The following is a 23,097-nucleotide window of genomic DNA, read 5'->3' as shown; positions in this document are numbered from 1 at the left end:
CTGGCTGGTTTGGGCATGACATATCCAACAATTTTTATGGAGTTTGGCAGGGGCAAATGTCCTGATGTCTTATTTTGGCTTTTCCCTGTGGGACAGAGATCAGGATTGATTTCTTCTGGCCCAGAGTAGGTGTTGGTGATAGCTGTAATCAACACAGAGGTGCTTACACTGTTGATGAACAAAAGCAGCTGCTGGATAAAAAAAGGGGAAAGTATATTAATTTGTGCCTAGAAACAGGCATGTAGCTTTATAGAGTGATGCTGCAGGACTTCATTTAAGCCTCTATGGGGCCCATACATTCAGTCACAAGTGTCAGAAAACATCAGTGCTTGCCAGGTTTGCTTCAGCTTGACAGTGCATGGGTAAATAATTGTCCTTTTGTAAGATGCTGAAGCTTTCTGTTTTTAGCACTACAACTCGCTCAGGGGTTTGTTCTGGGCTTTCAGAAGTAATTGGCAGCTCATAAACAGCTTTGTAACAGCACTGAAAACCATAGGAGGGAAGCTGCACAGGGTATCTGGAGCTCTGGGCTTTGCTGGGCAAAAGGCACTTGTTTCCAGGAATGTGCAGTTCTTGGTATTTTTGTTTTACAAAAAAAAACCCTCTCTTCTGTGGATGAGATGATGTATTGGATCATTTTGACTGCATCATATTGGTGGGGTGAGGGGAAGGGAAAATGTTGTTCTTGACCTCCCAGGGACAGCCCTCTGCCTGTTCTCCAATCTCCAATGCAAGCTGATAGCAAGTGCATCAAATAAAAATTGTAATTTGGCAAGCTTATCAGAACAAATATAAAACCTGAAAGAAAATAAGCATGGAGCAGAAGTCCTGTAAGGAGCAGCTAAAGGAACTCAGGTTGTTCAGCCTGGAGAAGAGAGGCCTGAGAGAGGATCTTACTGCTCTATAACTGCCTGAAAGAAGGTGGGGGTCAGACTCTTCTCCCAGGTAATGAGCAGCAGGACAAGACAAAACATCCTCAGGTTGTTTCAGGGAGGTTTATTTTGGACATGAGGAAAAATTTCTTCACTGAAAAGGTGGTTAAGCATTGGAACAGGCTGCCCAGGGGATTGGTGGAGTCACCATCCCTGGAATTCTGGAACACGCATGCAGGTGTGGTGTTCAGGAGCATGGTTTAGTGACGGGCTTGGCAGCGCTGGGTTGATGCCTGGGTTCCATGAGCTGAGGGGCCCTGTGAAGCCCTGCAGGTGCTGTGTGGGGTGGCTGCTGCAGTGGAGTTTGGCTCTGAAGCTGTTTTGCCCCCGCAGGCCTGGCGGAAGCGCTGGTTTGTGCTGCGCAGGGGCCGCATGAGCGGCAACCCCGACGTGCTGGAGTACTACAGGAACAGCCACTCCAGGAAGCCCATCCGCACCATCGACCTCAACGAGTGCCAGGTGCTCAAGCACTCGGGGCCCAACTTCATCAGGAAGGAGTTCCAGAACAACTTTGTCTTCATCGTGAGGACCACCTACCGCACCTTCTACCTGGTAGCCAAGACCGAGGAGGAGATGCAGATCTGGGTGCGCAACATCAGCCAGATCTGTAACTTTGGACATCTGGAAGATGGCACAGGTAGGGTCACGCTCATCTTGGAGGCTGGGAGAATGCCCGGGGGTGACAGGATGGACCTTGCTGTCAGGCTGGGCTGGTTCCTGTAGCTCCACGCAGACTGAGATGCTGCTAAACCCTGATCTGATTCTCAGGGACTGCACTGCTGCTGAGTGGAAATACTCACTGGCTGCTTGGGCTCACTTTGATGAAGCAATTCTTCCTTAATAAGAAAAGGTGCTGTTTATGTGAAAAGCTGACTTAGTCTTATCTTCTGGGGCCATTTATTTCATTACATGTCCTGTATTTATTTAGTTAGGCATAATGTAAGACACCTGTTCCAGGAAAGCATCCTGCAGAACTCCCATTTTCTCAGGCTTTTCTGGGTGTGGAATGTGCACAGACTTGGGTGTACATGCCTGCACATAAATCAATGACAGAAATACTAAGCTGCCTTAGTCTGTTAATAAGAGAAAACAAAGAAAAGGCAGAGGATAGGAGTGTTAGAAGTGTGTGTAAAGACTTAAGAGATGGTCCTGCCAGTGAAGCATCAAGGCAGCTCTTTTGCCAGGCCCTACACCTGTATATACTCAGCAGAGTGAATTTTTTGAAAAGCTGCCAAGAATTAACCACTCCAAGATGGATGTAGCCAGTAATTAAAGCAGGGACCTGTACTATCATTAACTTACCTTTTAAATGAGACAATCAGGCTCAGATAACAGCAATCTGTCTTTCCCTTGACAATTCCAAGGGGCAGATAGAGCAGCCATTTGAGAGTTGCAGAGGAAGTGAGTCAGAATGAAGCCTTCAATGTGGTAAAAGGCAGTGCAGGAGTAGAAGAGGGGGCCATGGAGGGACACAAGCCCTGGGGCAGTGATGTGTTCGTGGGTATCATGTGTGGCCAGGCAGCTCATCCTTCCATGGTCTTTGTGCTGCTGGTGTCTGCAAGTGCTGCATGGCCACACCATTACCAAGAAACTTGATAAGAAACAAAAGGCTATGGGAAAGGTTTTATTTTAATCTATCATGGTTCCTGGCATTGCTTAGCTGCCTTTTGAACAGTGTCTTCTGAGGGGAATGGGAGTGGCAAGAACACTGCAGTGGTCCTGTAACAAATGTGATGTCTGTTCGTTTCCCATTCACTTCAGAAACCACCATGAAAACTTGCTGACAGATTATGTGTCAGTACAAGCTGCCCATGAATACAAATTTGAAAGTAGCTCTGGTAGGGATTGGAGTCTGCTGCCCTTTGGAGGCTGGATGGAATTAGGGATATTCAGTAACCACCTTCCTACTGTTCTGCCTTTGTTGATGCTGAGTTGTTGCTCTTGGGTTGTTATTGCTGGTGCAGGTTTATTTGAGATACAAGTTTACCAGTTACTCTGAAATAAAGGTAAACCCTTCTATGCAAAAGAGAAAAATAATTTTTGTTTCTAAATGTGTAGGCAGCCTTCTCTTGGGCACTTTGTGAGGATGTCCATGGGGGATGTGATCTGTGGCAGAGGAGCTGAGACAGTGGCTGTCCCAGACAGATGCATTTACACTGAGAAATGCCTTCTCTGTTTTGCTGGTGCCATGCACTATTGCTTGTAAGACTTGCACATGGACAACACTTATATTATACATTGGTGTTTCTCCCTGAGCAAAGATTGCCATTGTGGGCACTGATGGATGAGAAATGACAGCTCTTGCAGCAGCAGCTGGGAAAGCTGACACTCCAAGGCAGATATCACCCCCCCAGAAGTTCAGCACTGCCGAGCATTTGCCTTGGTTCAGTACAAAGTCTGGCACTTGAACTTGCAGCCCTCATCAGGGGTGGTGTGAGCTAAGCCTCCAGACATGCACTTACTGTGTCTCTAATGCCAAATAGCTCCTAAGAGCTTCTATTTATCCTGCCAGTGAGCTCAGGTCTGGGGTGTATCCAGGTCAGGCTGCCAAGCACATCCAGATCCTCTGATTTAAATCTGCACAGCTCCAAAAATTGCACATCACATTTCAAAGAGTTGCTAATTGCTTCAGCTTTTCAGGATCTCCTAAATTCTCCAAAAGCCTGTAGGTTTAAACAAATTACCCTTTAAAATTAACATTAGAAAAGAAAAGCCCTATTAAATGCCACATGCTTTTTAAACTTAAATGCTTCTGCTTTAAAAAATACTAGTCCCTGCTATGAGTCATATCACTCTTAATCTGTGCATGGCTGAAAATTTGCTGTGACTGAGGCCAAAACACAATCTGCTGCTTTCTCTGCCTAACGCCCAAAGTGTAGCCACAGGTTTATGCAGTGACTCAGCTTTAAGGGCTGTCCTGTTGTTCCCAGTTAGTCCCTTCCAGCAGCAGAGGATGGACAGCCAGGTCCCCACGCCAGAGGTATTGGCAGCCAGATGCAGAGTGAAGTTACAAAAGCTCCTGTGAGCACAGCTCTGTAGTCAACAAGAGAGGGGACAGCTGGGAGGCAGAGATGACATGGCAGCTCCAGGCAGATGTCAGGAAGCACCTGGGAGGGCGGCTGTCAGGAAGGACTTGCCAGCAGCACTCACGCACTGCTGCCACCAGAAAGTGCTGCTGGCTGTGCTGAGAATCACAGGGAGCTGGCAGCTTTGGGGAGTCAGCTGGAGCAGAGAGGAAGAGGCCTTGCTCCTGGTTTTCCCACTCTATCTCAGCAAAATCCTGCTTCCATCTTTGGTGGAACCTCCCAATAGAGCCATCATTCCCCAGGGATCAAATGAAGTGGCTGTAGGACAGAAGTGGCACAGTTTATACCATGTGCAAGCTGAAGTGTGAGTAATTGACACAATCCAATGTGCCACCTTTTCATTGGAGAAACTAGTGGGAAGGTGTTTAAGCAGTTTCATTAGGAAGCCTTACTGTTATTATTTCTACCTTGGCACGTCAGTGCAGCCTTGGGGGTGGTTCATGTCAGAAGAACACCCCTGTTCCACCATGTCCTTGCATGGCTGTTGCACCACAGCAATTCTTGGGGAGGGGTCTGGGGTCCGTAGCAGAAGGGAAAAGCCCTCTGATTCTCCAAGCCATGGCCCTTCATTGATGAGAGAGGTCACTGTGGAAGATGCTGTGCAGCCTCTGTGGGGGCTTTCTCCATACCTGCAGGGCAGAAATGTTTGGTGTTAGTAGCCACCAAAGCAGTTATTTTGGCAGCTGGAGCCTCTTGCTGTCTCTCTGGCAAAGGGGATGGCAGGCACCAAACCTATTTTCTGTCTTCTCACTGTTGAAAGTAGCCATGCATAATTTATTCTGCCCAGCTGCTGTGGTAGTTTTAATGCACACAATTTGGTTTCCAGCAGAGCTGGCAGGGACAGGAACAGTCTGTGAGGAGCTGGCTGCAGGTCCCTGAGCCCCTGAAGGTCAGGAAAGGGCAGGTCTGTGCTGTCCCCACCCCTCCCTCCTGCTCGCAACCGTTGCCATGTGGTCTGCAGCTCACAGCCTTTCCTGATGGGATAATCCATGGCTAAACCCTGTGAGTACCAGATGGAGTTCAGGCCTGTTCCTTCTCTGTGTTAATAACTCAGAATGTCATTAATTTCTTTCTTATGCGTTGTGGCAGTTTTAGTTGTTGGTTTGTTGGGGTTTTTTTAAATGTAGTCAGATGGTGAAGTGAACATGCTTTTCTGAGATCCCATGGGAGTTAGCCCAGTGTGTGTTTGATCATTGTCAGCTTGCAAGACAGCTCCGAGTCCTAGATTGAAAAGCAGAGTTACTGTCTGAGCCAGCATGATGAACAAAAGTTATTTTTCAGATGGGCAGGCTGCAACCCTCAGCTCTGCTTTGCAAATGTGAAGCCCTGTAAAAGCCAGATGATCACTGATGAAACACTGCTGCTATAAGCACCTGCTCAAAATTAAAGCAAATCCTTTGCTTACACTTGAATTTAAGCCTATTCTTACATGCTTTGCTGACCTGAGGCCCACCACTGCCCAGATCTCTTAAGCTAACTGGGGGAAGCAGGAGGAGTCAGGAGTGGGAGATGGGAAGGAAAGAAGCAGCTCCCTCCCAGGTTGAAAGGGATGAGATGTAGGATGGTGCAGGGAGGGAAGATCAGCTGTTTTATTCTTCTTCTGCTATCAGGAAGATGTGAGGGGTGAAGCCTGCTGTGGCTGGTGTGGGATCCTGCATCACTGGAATCACAACTATCCCCATTTGGAAGAGACCTGCAAGGATCACCAAGCCAAACTCCTGGCCCTGTACAGGATGGCCCCAAGAATTGCACCGTGTGCCTGAGAGGGTTTAGTTTGTGTTTAGTCATGTGCTGTCTAACCACCCAAGCCTTGGCAGTCCTCTCCATGCCCCTGGTCTGCTTGCATGTATACCCAGGTCCAGGTTTAGAGCAAATTTGGGGAAGAATCCCCCAAAGGAGCTCCGGTGGGAAAAGCAGATCCAATCGGCCCCTCCCCCCTACTGGTCTGGGAGGAAAAATTACCTCCTTGGACAAAGGTGGAAAAAAAACTGTTTATTAAACAATAAGACCAAAACAATATCAAAAGAATGAGACCCCTTGCCACTCTAAAAGAGATGACAAACTGAGAAAACCCTGGGTTCAAGCAACAGCTCACTCAGTCTCTGATCAGTCCCTCAGGTGCTGGAATTGTCGCAGGCCCGGCCCGGCCCGGTGGGCCACAGCTGCAGCTGCCGGTGCTCTCCTGGGTGTTCAGTCCAGAGCAGTTTCAAGAGGTCCAAAGAAAAAGGAAAAAAAAAACAGTCCAGGGAACTTCTTTGCCTCAGCTAGCTAACACTAACTAAAAAGCAAAAGAAGAGCTCTCTGCCCCGCTGTCTGTCTGCAGACAATACAGTCCAGGAGGAGTGAGTGCAGTGTCTGAAAACAAACTGCGCACTTCTTCTCTCCCCCCCTTCACTCTCTGTAACACTCTTAAAGGTACAAAACTTATATTACAATTCAACATAAACAGAATGAGACGATTGGGGGTAAAAGCATCATATAGTCAACCCAGGACAACCCAGCACCTCCCAGGCTGAGAAGTGACTACAGCAGCCTAGTGCAGTGCCAAGGCTAGTGCCTCTGTTGAGGTTGGGACTAGATTGGACCTGCTGGAGGGTCTTAGGACCTCATCACACAGTGCAGGATCTGGGGCACAGGACCACATGCAGCTGATCAGGGACTGGTTCCCAGCATTTCCATCAAGTTCTGGATATCAGCATTACAGAAATCTGCCATCTTGCTGCGCGTTGAAGGCATGTTAATTCTCAGTGTGGTTTTATCAGCAGTTCCTGGTTTCTTGTGTTTGTTTCTGCTGTGGGGTTTTTCATTTTGGAGAAGGGTTTGGCAGCTTTGCCTCAGGCAGTGTCTGAGCCAGAGAGATGGGCATCCACTGCCAAGCCCTGCAGGTGCCAGGGACCCAGTGAGCACTGCCCCATCCCCACACAGCTCTGGTGAAGGAACTGCCATGCAGCAACCTGAAACTTAGAGAAATCACATTCCCTAACTGAGGACTTGTGCTCTTGGTGCCACTGTTTGAGCTTGCTGCCAGGAGCAGCTACTTTTGGGGAGCTGCTCTGTAAAGACACCCTTCCCACCCCACAGCTGCCCCTTGTGAGAGGTCTGGATTGCACTTGATTTTTGAGTTGGAATGCCCCAAAAGCTTTGTTTAGCTTGACTCTGTGTGGCTCAGCCACTGCAGGGACAGAGGCCAGGAGAGGAACACAACCAGACTTCTCTGCTGCCAGGCAGTGCTCAGGCCAGATGGGCATCACAGCCACAGGCTACCACTGATGGTGTTCTTGGTGGTGTGAGCAGGCAGCCAGCTCTGGGCCAGCCCCACTGCCCTCAGCCCAGACACCCTCCTGTCCCACTGCCATCCTACTCTGTGCTGGGCACACTGGAGTGTTATGCCCAGAGAAGGTGGCACTGAGCTTGGGCTACCTGTACCTTGTGACCTCCAGAAAAGTAGTGTCACTTTTCTCAGGAGAGAAACTCTTGTGGTCTGGTGGCCAGCTGAGAGAGGCATAATAAGCTTGCAGACAAGTTCAGAGCTTGTCTGGCTACTCCATGGGCTGGAAAGCTCAACTTTGTCTACTGAGATCTAGCAAGTGGCAAGAAACCAATCCCTTTCCTTGTCACCATTAATTTGAAGTGTTGGAGATGAATAATTAATTATTTGCATTAGATACTAAAAAACCACTTGATGAAACAGGTGGCTGTGCCTCAGCTCTTTCTTCAGCAGAGTCTGTTCCTCATTGCTGGCTGCAGAAGGGAGAGGGGGACCCCAGAGCAAGCAGCCTGCAGGACTTTGACAGCCTGGGCAGGGGGAGCAAAATCAGGATCCCCTGTACCCAGAGCCAGTGTTTGCCTTGACTCTCTGCTGCTCTGGCGTAAAACATCCCTGGTGCAAAGCAAGGTGGTGACAGCCAGGGCAGTCAGAGCCATCTCTCAGCCGGGCCATCTGTGTCCATTGCAGGTTCTGTGGAGAGCCTGTCTCACACGACCTCGTCCCCACAGCCCTCTCCAGCTGCCTCCACGCACGCGTCCCGCATCGCCGACCCCTCCTTCTCAGTGGAGCCCGCTGCTGCTGCCGACGCTGCCGCCGAGGAGACCCCCAGCGAGTCGGGCTCAGTCTTCCTCCCTGACTACCTCTTCCTGTCCAACTGCGAGTCGGGCAAGCTCAGCCACAACAGGTGAGTCTGGGCTCTGCCACGTGTGTTGGGCTGGAGCCCCCCTCTGTCTGTCCAGGCATGAAGCACAGCCCCAGGGAGCCCTGCCACTCAGGGCTGGCTTCCAAACACAACAGGGGACCACCAGCCTAATCCAATTTACAGAGTGCTTTTCATAGCACAGATTAGTGATTGAGCATCATGTGTTGGTGCTGTCCCTTTCCAAGATGGGTGGCTGAGGATCTGACACACAGCCTCCCCCCAGATACCTGCTGTTGCCTAAGGTGCTCCACAAAGCACCCCAGCCTCCAGTGCAGCTCAGAGGGAAGGGACAGATATTGTCCCAAACTGTGTAGGTTGAGTGTTGTTTGCTGTGTTCTTACAGCCAGGAGAAAAGGAAAGCTCAGATCCTGACCTCTGTCTCCTTGCAGGTGTGACAGCTGGTCAAATTCAGACAGATCTCTGGAGCAAACATCATCAGATGATGTTTTTGTTGACTCCTTGCAATCCCAGCCCTCCCTGTACCTTGTACAGCCAACCAGCGCCGGTGCCGTGCAGCAGGTCGGAGCCGCAGTGGCAAATCCCAGCGTGGTGTCCAGGAGCACAGACATTAGTGGGCCATGCAGTGACTTTTCCTCCTCTTCCCCGCTGCTGGGGACGCCGCTGAGCCCTGAGTTTCAGGCTGACAAGAGCCAGAAGGCGCTGCCCTTCGGGGTGACGCAGCTGGACGTGCTGTCCAACACGCCGCCGCCGCGGCCGCCCAAGCCCACGCACTTCTCCGACAGGAGGGGAGAGGAGCTGGGGGCCCTGCAGAACGGCCACGCGGGCATCTGCCGGGCCCAGGTGGCTGTGGTGCCCAGAAGGATCTCCTTGTCCAGCTTGGACAACATGAGGAACTGGAAAGGTGAGTGCACTTCCAAGAGGCAGCAAAGCAGCACCAGTGTGATGGAGCTGCCCACATGCACAGAGTGGTTTTGACTTCCTGTTGTGCCCCTCTGTTCTCCCCTCTGTGAAATCTTACACCACCCAATGTAACACCAAGTGCTGCTTTCAAATGAACTGGCAAGCAGGATTCAGTCCCTTAGGTTTGCTCCTGCTGTGTAGAAGCCTCTCAGTATGTGTGCAGATGGGCAGCAGTTTGGCTCTGATTCCTTCAGGGTGCCTCCTGCCTTGCTAATTTTCCCCCTTCCTCCTCAGAAGAGAAAGCAGTAGAAAAACCAAAATGAGAAGTCAGCCACTGAGTTGGGCAGTGCCAATCTCTGTTTATACAGGTCAAAATGTGGGAAATGCCTCTGGAGCTGTGCTGCTTTGCTGCACACAGTCTGTTCTGTGAGAGCTGCGTGTCTTTTCACAGCTTAGAGTAAAGACCAGGAAGTCAGGGAGACACTGGGGATGGGATGTAATCCTGGCTGAACCAGGGACTCTGCCTGTCCTTGAACAAATCCCACTCTGTCCTTGCACTTCAGGCTGGGCAGTCTGAAAACCTGCTGCTACAGAGCAAGGCAAGGCTGCAAAGCAAACTCCACTCTGAGCTGAGCTGGCTTTTCCACTTGCTCCTGAAACACCTTCATCACAAACAGGAGCAACAACCAAAACCCAGAACATCATGGTGTCAAAAATCAGCATATGCAGTATGAGAAAACTATTACATGGAGCCACAGGACAGAGGGAGGCAGCTGGAATACCTGGTTGGAAACCATCAAGTATATTGTAGTGATGTGAAAACCTTCATTTTTGATGAGGAAAAAAGTGTAGGTTTTTAAGGGCAAGCATCCTTTAGACTCCTGCAGTTTCAATGACCAGACAATGTGTGGGGCTGTTAGATCTTGCTCTTAAAGCTCAGAAGCTAAAGCAAGGAGATCTCTGCTCAGTCTGTCAGTGTACAGACAATTCTTGGAAGGTTTCTGGAGAAACACCCATCAGTGGAATTGCTGTTCTTAATTATCAGCTACATTTGGTTTCTCCCTGAGAGGTGCTGCTCTTGCTTCTGCACGTGTGCTGCTCCAACACAGCTGGTTCATGATCCTCCAACCTAATTTACACCAAAATGTCTCTAAGAGGATTAAGTGGCCAAATGTCATGTTGTGCTGCTGTGCTGCAGGGTTGTCTCTGCCTGATGGGGGCAGCAATGAATTAATAAGTGCTGCCACTTTTTCTTACCCTAAGTGTAGCTGAAGCCATTTGAAGGGTTAAACTCTGAATTAAAATGTGTTTAACAAGAAAGATCAGAAAAATAAAGAGGGAGAAAGCAGCAGTTCCTCACCAGCTTCCTCAGTGAGTGCACTCAAGTTATTAACTTATTTTTTTGCCCTGCTAACCTGCAAAAGGTGCACAGATGCAATTAGCCCAGGGAGAAAGCAGCATGAGCTAGTGGAAGTGCCATAAAGGAGGATAAGCTGTGAGGCACCTGTATCCTGGTACCTGCCACGGCCTCAATGTCTTTTTGCCAAAATAAATAACTGTAGCTGTCCCAGGACAGTGACTGTGTCTCTCTGAAGATGTATCTGCACGAACAGAATTGCTTTGTTCTTGTTTAGCCCTTTTGGCTGGTACCACAAAAATGCCCCCAGCTGCAGTACTGACATCTCTGCCATAAGAGCAGGGAATGGATTAACATGGTTGCAGGGATTTGAGGCATTCTCACAGAAAAGCCATTTTCTGCACAGAAAGCCCCTTTTCAGGAAAGGATGGTGGTTATAAGCATCTCCCACAGCTGAACTTCTATGTGCTGAATGCTGGATTTTTTAATGTTTTTGGCTTTTGCTTGGAAAATAAAATTGGCCTATACCAAGGCCCACCTGCACAAGAGACTGGTGACTGTCTCCATGATCTGGCTGCTCATTCCCCATCACCTTGAGCCCCTTGCACCACATCAGCACTTCTGGATGAAAAAACAAAGAATTTTTCTCCTACCATTAAGTTCCCCCACACACCACTTTCTGTACAATAACAATTGCTTCCCTGGCACCTTAAAAGGCTCCAAAATAAATATCCAAGAAATAATATCTATAATAGCCCCTTTTCATATAATTTCCCCAGTTTGACAGATGGGAAAACAGAGAACAAATAGAGCAGGAGCTGCATTTAAATCTTTGCTTGCTTGCTTGCTCCCACACCAGCCTTTTTCCCCAACTGTTTGTGTTACAGGAGGCATAAGTTTCAGCTGGATTATACATGAACAGGTTCCTTGGTTTCATACTTAAAATAATGTAATCACTCTTGAAATGCTGCTGAGTTGGATCTCATCTTAAGTGTCATTGTATTTCCTCATTTAGGAGTTATGGAATCTTTATAAAACTCCAATTATTTTAGAGCCATATGTTTTACTCCAGAATTATCTCTGTAAGGTTGCACTGCCTTATCCCATTTTTAATCACTTTTTTTTTCCTCACAGCAGACATGGAAGGCAGTTCCCTAAGAAGTCGAGATAAGAGGCTTAGCTTGAATTTGGTAAGTACTCTGTTTGCACAAATTTAAAACACTGGCAGAAACTTCCCAGTGAATCGTTTCACATCCTGATACTCAATCATTCCTCTCTTCTGCTCAGCAGAAGAATTTAAGAAATGGAAAAAGTGCCTAGCTATGGGCAACTTCAGTGCTGGCTGCTCTGTGGCTTCAGTCAGCCTTTGAGAGAAGAGGGAGGGAGAGGCCTCAATCCTGAGCACCCCATTTTTAAAGCAGATGAAGCTGGGTCTGTTATGACAAGAGTTCCCAGTAGCTTCATGAATTAAACTGTTGACCAAGAGCACCAGGGCAAATGGCTTATTCCTTGAAAAAGGTGTCTAAAGAAGACTATCACCCCATGGTCCTGAGGGATATCTCTTCTTTAGGACATTGGAAAATGTCTGCTGTCACAGTGCCTGTGGTTGAAGGCTCTGTCAGTCCACAGCTTCCTGCCTCAGCCTGTGACAGACACAGTTCTAAACAGCACCATCTCACATCACATAGCCAGTCTTCAGCCTGGGGCTGGATCTTGTCTTCTGTGGCAGATCCTTTGCTGGTGGTGGGCAACTTATATTTTTCTCCTTTTTGAAAGCTTGCAAGGATTGTAATCACTCCCTCTCACCACTCAGCCAGCGCTAACGTGCACAAAGTGATTTCCTAATGCTAATTCTCAGTGATCAGAAGCGAGTTGTAGGTCTGTGTGTGCTCTCTCAGGTTCCACATTTGCCAGAGTCTAGTTCATCAGGTTTGTCCTTTCAGACTTTTTTTGTCAGGATCAGGAATCTTGCCTCTCACAGTAGTAACTCTGACCTCATTTTATAGGTCAGAATTACTGCTGTGAGAGGCAAGTGCAGCCTCACTGAAGCTGGCTGATTTCACCAATAAAGTCCCCAGTCAGTTTGATCCTAGCTTCCAGCAGTGACTCGTGAAGCTCAGCGTGGACTGCTCCAGAGCTGGAGGGTTCACCTGAACTCACACGTGTGTGTCTTGTCCATCAGAGCAGTGCTGGGCTCAGCTCAGGTGTGTCCTCCAGAGCTGGAGGGTTCACCTGAACTCACGCGTTTGTCTCTTATCCCATCAGGGCAGAGCTGGGCTCAGCTCAGGTGTGTTCCCAGCAGCTCCCGGCTGGGAGGTGCCTGGGCTGTGCATTAATGGAGCCCTCTCTCTGTTCCCTGCCCTGCAGCCGTGCCGCTTCTCCCCGCTGTGCTCGGCCGACAGCTCTGAGGACAGCTACGTGCCCATGCGCCCCAGCACGTCGCCCTCCGCGCCCGCCTCCGACTGCTCCCCCGACGGCTACATCCCCATGAGCCCCGGCTCCGCCACCTTCACCTTCCCCGTGGTCAGCACTGAAAAACTCACCAGCCCCTTGCCCGAGCTCCCCTCCGACGTGGAGCCCCCTCCGGTGAACCGGGACCTCAAGCCTCGGAGGAAGTGTAAGCCCTGACCTCAAGTGCAAAGCCTGGGGGTCCTGCTGGTGGGGACATGGGTGACCTCCTCTGACAGTGTCTGAAAGCAATTCTCCCTCCAGAGGATGGGTTGAAATGCTGCACGGTCACTTCCAGCACTGTAGCCGGGGATGTGCCTGCAGGGAGGTTTGTGAGTGAGGAAGAGCTTCCACGGCAGCTTCTGCAGTCCCAGCCCAGGAGGCTGTGTGAGAACAGTGCCTGGCTCTCACTGTGACTGCAAACAGCCAAGGGGACCTAGCCTGGGAGAGACAGCAGGCTAAATCTTGCCACTCTGAGGCACATGTACTCCTGTCTCACCAGCTCTCCAACCTGCCAGGAATGGGACATCCAAACGCTCAAGTACTCAAACTTGATGTGTTGGCTGTGGTTAAACCTCTCTTGGGTAGGCACAGCTGTCTTAGTTTAATCAGGAATTTTCTGCAGATGCTTTTGCTGATGGTAATTTTCCACTCCTGTTTTCATGGCATGTCCAAAATCTGGGTTGCACTTCTAGAGAATATACTGGGGACAAAATTCAGATTTCAAGTGGCGAAATTGCCTAAACATAGCCTACAATAAAGCTCTTGGGGTTTCAGAACCACATAGTTACTCAGAAATTGGTTCAGGCAGTGCTGTTGTAAAGTGGGGGCAGACATTTAGACCATTGCCATGAGGAAAAGGAAACTCATACTTTCCTTAAAGGATCTTGAAAATGGTGGGCACGTGTACATTGAGTGGTGACAGGGATGGTCCTGATCTCCATGTGTTGGACCTTTTTGTTTAGAACACAATCCAAAACCTGTTATAACCTGTAGGCTGAACCAGCCTCTCCCAGGCAGCATATACAGAGCATATTTGGGGCAAGTGTATGTATCCCGTGTGGCATTTGGTCTCTTTATGCCCACTATATTTATTCTGTTATTTTAGCGTGATTGGAGGACTTTGCTTTCCAGCACTGACCAAAGAGGTCATTTGTTACTGATTTACTTCTTGGTTATGTTCTGTGAAATACTCTGTTAGTTTCTTTCTGTTAATACAAAACTGCATTTTTCTGAACAGTCTGTATACTTTTCATTGAAAACATAGTTCCTTTTGTTCTTTCTTACAGCACGACCACCTCCTTTGGACTTGAGGAATCTCTCCACGATCCGGGAGCACGCTGCTGTGACCAGGATGTGGACTGTGCCTTAGTAAGTCAACAAGAAACCTGCCATTCCAATCTTCTGAGCATTAGCATGGAGTAGAGTTAAAAATAACTTATCCCATCCCACAATAAAGATTCCTGGCAAAGTCCACAAACAGAAGTTCCCCAAGGTTCCTTGCAGTATCCCCCAGGCATTTGCTGTCTCTGAAAAGCAGGGCTCCCTTTCACAGTGGGCAGCTCCAGAGAATTCAGTGTCATGATTTGAAGGTTCCTTTTAACCTGGAGCTGGTCTGCACTCTGGTGTGGCTGCTACAATGGCTAAAAGCTTGGCATGCCTAAACTATGATCGAGCCATTTTTGCTTCTTAAAATTAATACAGCAAAGTAGAACCAGATCAGATAAAGAGCTCCCTGAATTGTAGACTGGGTGTAGAATTCTGCACTGCCACACAGCAGTCCAGACTTGAACTTTTGGCATGACTTTTTGTCACTAGAAATTAGTTGTTGGTAAAACAAATGCCTTTGATCCCAAAGTCCAGGTAGTATGACCAGATGATACTGTTGGGCTCCAAGGGCAGCAGAACACCCATCTTCAGGGAACTTGTGAGCAGGAGAGGCCTTCAGCCTGCTGGCTGGGAGGTCTTGGCACAAAAAAAAAGGCAGCTGTACTGAAGTGTGCATGCAAAAGCCGTAAATTCCCACCAACCTCCTCTGCACACCCTGGGCACTCCAGAAAATGTGGGGGTTTGCTGGCATGAGTGCCAGACATGGTATTTCCACTCCCCCATTTCAGGTTGTCACATGAAGGGCAAAAGAGACACAAGATGAGCACTTTGTCAGTTGCAGAGCCCTCTCTCACATCCAGCCCAAGGCTGATTAAGCCCCTTGGCACTGCCTGTTAGGGAAAGCCAATACCCTGCCTCCCCAGCACCCCTGCCAGGGCACTGAGGTTAATCAGTGCTGACACAGAGCAGAGTCCTGAAGGATAATGAGCTTAGAGTGAGTTTGCATGTTTTACACTAACAAAAATAAAAAAGTTATGCCAGAAACTAATACAGCAAAAGGAATTATGCTACTCATGCACAGAGAGGCCATCTAATTTCCTATTAACCAAGCCCATTGTGCTTGCCTGTGGTAATTTATTCACCATGCACCTCTGAGAGAATTGTGTTCATGGGAGAGATTTCCTTGTGCAAGAGCTGAGTCACAGCCCTCTCCACAGCACGGGTGGCAGGCATTGACGCTGTGTGCAAAGCCAGACCCAGTTCCTTTGCAGACTGATGAATTCACATCAGTCCCCAAAATGTGGATACCTGCACAGCCCCCATCATCACCCAAATGAATGATAGCTCTGTGCCCCTTGGTAGAGAATTGCTTCAATGTTTTATGGTTTCTGTTGTACCAGATAGCAAACTTTCATAAATCCCAGAGGAAAAAAATCAACAAAATCCGTCAGCAATATAGCACACTATTTCTAGAACTAAGAAGTGGCTTTGGACATCCTCTCCACAAAGGCTGCAGCCTTAGTGTGAGTTTATTCACCATATGGACTGTGTCAGGCTTTGGCTTCATTTCAGTGCATCTGTAAGATGCTTCCTTAACCTCTCCTGTGTTTTTCTTCATAGCAATCGAATGAGCTTTATCTCACCAGAAAGAGACAGTATTAATTCAGCAAGAATATTTGCCAATTCAGTTTCCGGAGAAGAGGAAGAAAGTTACATTCATATGGTAATGTCATTTTCACACAGCCATCCTTTGCTTTATGCTGCTCTCTCACATTGATGGAGAATGCAGAAGTTTGTTTTCTAAGAAAAAAATGTTGAGGAGGTTTGTCCTTTGCCTTCTGGTTTGTTTCTTTTTTTTTTCAAATGATGAAATGGTTTTAAACCAAAGACACTGGGACCAATTTACAGAGAGATAAGGGAAGCCCTTTTCCTGCTCTGCAGAACTCAGCTGTTCGCCCACGAATGTTGCTGAACAGTTCCAAGAGATCACAGGGATCAGCCATATTTACATGAGAACTCATTAAGACAAAAGAAAATTAAATCTTTTCACCTCTTAAAAGTGTGCCTTGCAAAATCTCCTAGGAAATAACAGAAAGCCGTTAGTGCACTTCCTAAAGAAACACACAAATATTGTGCAGAAACAGAACTCCCATTAAAGTCTCATTGCTTCTGCTTTGGCTGGTGGCACTAACCCCACTTCCCATCCCATGAAAGAAGAACATCTGGCTTTGTGGCTTCCTTTTTTTTTTCATTTAGTCTTTAGCCATTCTGCAAAAGATCAGAATCTTGTTTTACTTTGAATTTTAGGTGGAAATAGATCTCAAATCCATTAATCTGAGCCAATGTCTACAGATCTGCTCCACAGCCAAAGCCCAATACCTATAAAAATATATTGCAAAACTGACCACAGTCGCCATAAATCATAGTTTCAAATTTTAACCCACATCTCTACCAGACTCAAATCTGCTCAAGAGGGCAGTTCCAGTTGTAACCATTCCCTATTTGGTTTTTCTAGTCTAGAAAAACCTGACATATGTTTGTGATTTTATGAGAATAATTTTCAGTTTCTAGATTTGAACTGAATTTTCACCATTTCTTCAAATTCATTGAATGATGATGTTTAAGTGGGCAACCCTGCAAATCTGAGCATTCTGAGGGCTTGGATTGAGAAGCTGAACACAAGTCCTTGATAAAATTGAGTGTAAATCAGTCTGTTTTGGTTTTTTTGCCAGAATTATCAGGAGAAAAATGTTCTCATAATTTCTTTATCCCACAATTATCAGTGTTATGCTGTGGTTAGTAACCAAATGCACCTTTGGCTTAGACAGAGGGCCCTGACTGTTCTCATTCACATTCTGCCAGGTGAATCTCCCAGCTCCCAGCTGTGATCCTGTTTCCTTCTAGAATCATGTGTTTTAGAGCATTAAACGTTTTTCTTTTTTCCTGACAGGAACACAGACAGGCCACCTCTCCATACAGTGGTGCTTTTCCATGGACAAGGAAATCTAACCTTGATTACTTAGCACTGGATTTTAACTCTGCTTCCCCATCCCCTGTGCAGAAGGTAGGAGTCATCTGAAAAACCCCACAGCCTCCTGCCTTTTTGTCTGCTGGGAGGAAATCCAGACCCAGGGTTGCATTCTGCTAGGTGCCCTGAGTGCCATGATGAAGCCAGCCCTGTTTCCAGCTGACTGTATTTGTGTCAGGCCCAAGGTTAATACGATAAAAGCACGGTGAGGGTGCTGAGGTGTCCTTAGTGACTCAGAGGGATGCTGCTAACACAAGCTCAGCACAGGATATGAGGATGATATGAGACTGCTCTGGGAAGTGCAGCCATGAGGGCTTGTGGGCCAGCAGGGTGATGCTTGCAGGATCTCTGCATGCTCCGTCATTTTCATCAAGTCTCCACAAAGCCTTTCCTGCTATTTTTCCCAAAAATCTCTTTGCAGTAACAAGTTTGCAGCCCACAATAAATTCATGGGGTAAAACTGTACCATCTCTTATTATCTGGCAAAATGTGCATCTTTATTCTTGCATCACCAAGACCATTTCAATTTCTTTTGCAATACTGAGAAAATGTGTTCCTTGTTCCAAAGAACTTCTAAGCTGCCCAAGTGGTGGGTAGGTATGACTACAAAGCAATGAATTGTTGTCAGTTGGGATCATTTTATGTCCTATGTATCATTTTGCCCATCAGCCCATACTCCCAGATGCAAAAGACTCATGACTCTTAAGCTTTCTTATTTAAACCCTCCCTGTATCTGAAATCAGTTAGGTTATCCCTGCAGCAGCATCACTCAGATGAGGAGAGAATGATTATCTGCAGGGAAATAGCCAGTACAGCATGTTTCCCTCACTTGCTGGGCTGAGTGACAGGGTGACAGATGGATGATTGTAGCTAAAGCAGGCTGTAAAGCAATGCTTTTGTCAGCTGATGTCACTGTGAGCTTCACGGTGAAGGGAAGCAGTCAAGGAACGAGGGAAAGGGAAAACAGAAAATCAAGCTAAGTTTTACTAGCACCCCTTTTCAACGTGAAAATTAAAACATTGTTTTTTTCTTCTCTGTCCCATAGAAACCTTTCCTGTCTGAGGAGCAGAGAGTGGACTATGTCCAGGTAGATGAACAGAAGACTCAAGCTTTACAGAACACTAAGCAGGAATGGACAGATGAACGACAATCAAAAGTATAAAGGAAGAAGATTTCTTGATGGGATCTGGAGGGGTTTTTTTTGCACTGGAACCACAATGTTAATGAAGCAGCTATCACAGGAGAGCTCAAAGGCAGAGAGTTGTAGGATGCTTACAGTCTGTAGAGGCATTTTTACTGGAAACCTTTGATTTCAGCTGGAAGAAGGATGTTGAGTGAGTGAGTGGTTCACTGATGACTGAAGCAATGCATTAGCCTTTTACTGCCCTTACCAGTGTGCTCCATGGTACCATTTTCTGGCATGATTCTGCAACGAGTCATACACTTAATGTTAACAAATCCACTACAAGTTGTATTAATCTAGTTCCTCCTGCCTTCTCCTTCTGTGCATAATTCCTAGTTGCTAAAGCTATTTTTTGATATTCCTACAAATGCTGCAGGTGCTCAGAGTGCTTTTGTGGCAACAGGCATCTGACAGGTTTTGGTGACTAATCAACTAAGGGCTAAAATACTGAAACAATAATAAGAACTTTTGGACTATATAGTGCTTAAGCAAAGAGAATTTTGAAAAATATTTTCCCCTGGGTTTAAAAGGTCTGGCTGTGAGCTGAAGCTGTCAGAACTCAAAACAGAACTACGTGTCCATGCCACTGGAATGCATGGTCTTTGACCCTCTGGATGGTGGTCACTGTACTCAGCTTCTTCCCTCCATTGTGGCTCATACCTGTCACTTTTCTGTCTGATTCCTACTGATGTTTCCTCCCCTGTCTTGGGAAGTGTCTTCAGCACAGCACAGCTGCTCTTCTTGTAGGAGGCTGCAGCCACACAGCTCTTGGCTGGCCAAAAAATAGAAAGAGAAGCTGTGAGCCTGTTTCTGCAAGCCTTGAGAGAACTGGCAAAGGATCAAGACTGCTTTCATCTGAACAGCAGAAGGAATGCCATTGGAATGCTGGTAGCAGTCGTCAATCTGATTGTTTCACTAGACCCACCCCAAAATAAAAAAGAGCATTAGGAAGTGCAGCGTGCTCTGGGAGGCCAGGAGCCTGCCAAAACAGGACAACAATGTGCTCACACAGCATGAGGACCTCTGGGCTCAGGAAGCTTATCTACCTTGGGACTTGTTACAGGCACTATCTCAGGATGACATGTGTGTATAGTTTATAAGATATTTAACTTTAAATGCTTGGCTGTGGTCTTTATTTTACAGTGGCACACAGCCATGGAAGTGGGCAGTGGTGCTGAGTGACCCACACTGGGTTTGGTCTCACAGGCTTTGCTCCTGTAGGTGAGTCCCAGTAGCCATAAGAGGTCTGATCCTGTCATCAGGGACAGACAGACAGGACCCTTACAAAGGATTTCTTCTTTGACAGTGCCAATTCCCTGGCCTCCCTTCATGTGCCTGTTGTTACCACTCAGTTCATTGCTGTAACCTGACATCCTAAAAATTCTAATCTACAAACAGAGGTCATAGAAATGCCATTGCAGAAACCACTGGCATGTCAAGGCTCCTCCTCAGCTTGTTCCTTACCCCTTGTGTGCTCCCATCACTCAGGCACTCTGGGAGGCCATCGCTCATCCTGTGGCAGAGGCAACATGGCTAACAGAAACACAGTTTTCCTCCTACCTCAAGAGAGCTGAAGGGCTTTGCATGTCTCACTGCTTGTTTAGCCCAGCCCCTGGGGATCTGTGCTGACCAGGATCTCACTGGGTTACCCTGCAAGAACAAGGGTCACCAGCACCTTCACTGACTGGGGCAAACGGGGCACCCAGGCCTGCAGGGTGATGTGTCCTGGACTAGAGCTGCTGCTTGGAAATTGGGGTTATCCTGCAGGTAGCTGACCTGCTGGTCCTTCCTGCCCTGCTCCTCTCCCCCCTCACCAAAGCTCTCAAATTGAAGTTGATGTTCATAAAAATTTTGAAAATAATTCCGACTTTTCCACATGCACCTTGTCTGTCTGGTGTGAAATTTAGTTTGTTAACACCCAGCTGTTTTGTCCTCTAACTGACTTAGCAGAGCTGGGAGCACCCATGCCCTGGGATATTGTGACAGGGGAGAAGAAGTGTGATATGCATCTGCACAGAGGTGTCAGAGAGAGGGAAGCAGGGAAGGGCTATGGATACTGAGACCTTTGCCTTTCTGCTCAAAAGAATTGCCTTTCTTTCAAAGTGTACAAATAACATGTGTCACTGAAAGCTCTTGGTATGTGCTGATGCACTGGAAGGGTTAAAAGACCAGCTAAAAGGCATTTTAAATTACAGACAGACAACCTCCACAAAGGGTGAGTGAAGTTATGTTCTGCTGCTGCAGATCCCAGGTTGTGGAGCGATGGCAGAGCAGCCTCTGATGTAGATCAGAATCACAGATCAGCTCGTGTTTGACTGGAGTGTTTCCTTTCATGCTGTCAGAAAATCTTCTCAAGTGGAAAAACACCAAGTTATTTGAGACAACTGACTCACTTGTTATTCTAGTTTATTGTAAAAATATTTAAACTTCAACAAACCTGGCTAACAGATCATTCAGAAGTTTAGAGAAGAAAGAGCTGTATCTGGATTTCTACTCCCCTAAAAGGACATAAGCGTATAGCTTGGCAGGGACTGTCCTTAGAGGAGAATGGCCCCTTTCAACTTCCTGTGTCCCCTGCTTGCCCTCACAACACTCTTATCTTGATCAAATGCTGCTCACTGGTTTCTAACTTTTACTTTTAACTTAGAGCTAAGTTTGAGGGTCTATTCTGATTTTTCATGTAACATCCTTTTTACCAGCTGCTGCAGGCCCATGGCATACATTCTTGTGCGGGTACAACACATGAAACAGGAGCAATTAAAAAATACTGGGGGATAAAATTTAAAAGCAGAGCAGTCCTTCTCAAAGGCTTTTTTTTCCTTTTATTTTGGTCAAATTCCACAATACTTCAAAGAGGGTTAAGAGGAGCAGGATGATGGGAAGATGGCAAAGCCAAATCCACTGTGGCCACCTCACCACTAAGGATTTGAGTGTGAGGGAAGCTGCAGCAGCCATGACTGACAAACCTGTGGGCCAGTACCTATAAGAGCAAACTGCTGGCAGTAGAGGAGTGTTACAGAGCGAAAAGGAGTTGCTGTTCAGTTAAGGCTGTTCTTAACTCCTAATCCCTTGGCCAAGAAGGAAAGAAAATGTGAAAACTGAGTCAGCTTTTGACACTGTCACGACTGAAAATATAGCCCAGATTGGAGCCCTTGGTTAGTACTGGCTCTGGGGCCAGCCAGGCACACTCCTGATGATGTTCTCTTTTTGCCATGGGTCTGTTACTTGCGTGTGTTTTTTCCAAAAGTGTGGTGAGAGCTGATGCAGAGAGATGCTCTGCACCTGAATGAGCACAGAGTGGCCAGTGGTCCTTAGCAAACTCTGCTGAGGGAATTGGCACTGCCCAGCCCAGGTATTGTAGTGCCTTTTCCAGCACTGCTGGGGCCTCTCATTAAAATAGGGAGAGCACTAAATGAGCAGAGCTGTTTTGGTTTAATTGGAAATGTCACCTTGTGGAGTTGCTGGATGAAACTTGGTTGCAGGATGACATGGAAAACAACCAAGCTCAATGGTTTGAGTCCTGTGGTTATTGTTGGGTTCCCCCTACTGATGTGTTTAATATGGCCTTACTCTCTCCTTCAGTGACTGCACATTTGACCAAGGCATAGCAGATCCACAACTCATTTGCTTTTTGGACATTTCTAATTCCTTTATGACAGGAGGCAGCATTAATTTCCTTACTGGCAGAAATGAACACTTAACCTGAGAAATGCCAGCAGCCATGTAACTGGAGCAAGGTGTTTTCAGCCTGCTCACTTTGCCACTGGTAGCACCTGCTTTCTTCATTGTCACTAACTACATCCTAGATGTAGGTTTTGGAGTTGCATTCACTTGCAGTAAGTAGTTCAGTAATTCAAAGACCACCAGATGCTGTGATGAGAACGAAGTACAGGGCAATGCCTTCCCTTTGTCCCCCTGTTCTGCAAAACTTGCTCAGGTTTAAAAAAAAATGAAAGCCACCAAAATAGCAGACATTTGCCATGTCAAAGCCAGGATATTTTTTGTTTTCAAATAAAAAGAAACTTTTTCTTGTGCAAATGAAGCATTATACTTTCTTTGTATTTGTAAATCTGTGGGGAAGCATTAAACAGTCATCTCTGTTACGAAGGGACAAGTCATTGCTAGAGGGAAGGGGCTCACCTTCCTCATGTTTCATTGTAATGTTTGGTGTATATATTTGCACATTAAACTGTATCTTTTTTCTAATAAATTAATATAAAAGGTAGCTGTGATCTTTAATTATTTTGGTATGTGAAAGTGCTCATGGGATAAGCTCCTACATCTTTCATTTCATGCTGTTTCCGTTTTTAAATTCTCCTATTAGGCAGTGACTTGTTCATATAAAATATTTGGATGCAAGTTGAAACAAATTGGCAAACAAATGTCATGTGCCTGTGTATCAGGGAGATTATATGCAGAGTAACAAAGAACTGTGAAGTTGTGGCTTGGGCTGATGTCTGTGTCCTCCTGGGACAGGGAGAGCTGCAGTCCCCCAGTCACAGCCAAGGGGCAGGAAGGGGCCACAGCTCCTGAACAACCATGTAGAGCACAAGCACAAATTTATTCAGCACATGCTCCAGGCTTGGATTCAAAGGCTGGTTGTTATTTAACCTGGTCTTTTAATTGCTCTGTGCTGAGCAGTGTAGTTGCTGGTAATACAATTTCCACATGCAGCAAGCTGGG

General features: G+C 47.0%; 1 protein-coding gene across 3 annotated transcripts in view; it reads left to right on the top strand.

Moving 5' to 3' along the window:
- Window positions 1-22,639, top strand: part of GAB3 (GRB2 associated binding protein 3) — a 65,739-nt gene extending 43,100 nt beyond the window's left edge. For 2 of the 3 annotated variants that reach the window (XM_058814171.1, XM_058814173.1), the window contains exons 2-10: window positions 1,266-1,569; window positions 7,974-8,190; window positions 8,598-9,070; window positions 11,561-11,616; window positions 12,794-13,043; window positions 14,164-14,245; window positions 15,824-15,926; window positions 17,154-17,267; window positions 18,277-22,639. In XM_058814171.1, the coding sequence (XP_058670154.1) occupies window positions 1,266-1,569; window positions 7,974-8,190; window positions 8,598-9,070; window positions 11,561-11,616; window positions 12,794-13,043; window positions 14,164-14,245; window positions 15,824-15,926; window positions 17,154-17,267; window positions 18,277-18,393 (1,716 nt within the window). In that variant the 3' untranslated portion in view covers window positions 18,394-22,639. The remainder of the gene's footprint in view (window positions 1-1,265; window positions 1,570-7,973; window positions 8,191-8,597; window positions 9,071-11,560; window positions 11,617-12,793; window positions 13,044-14,163; window positions 14,246-15,823; window positions 15,927-17,153; window positions 17,268-18,276) is intronic. The other variant, XM_058814172.1, reaches the window with a different exon arrangement.
- The last annotated feature ends 458 nt before the right edge of the window (window positions 22,640-23,097 follow it).

Source organism: Ammospiza caudacuta, chromosome 14 (assembly GCF_027887145.1).
Source record: "Ammospiza caudacuta isolate bAmmCau1 chromosome 14, bAmmCau1.pri, whole genome shotgun sequence".
NCBI classification, from domain to species: Eukaryota; Metazoa; Chordata; class Aves; order Passeriformes; family Passerellidae; genus Ammospiza; species Ammospiza caudacuta.
Note: the sequence above shows the minus strand (reverse complement) of the source record. Positions and strands in the feature narration are given on the sequence as shown.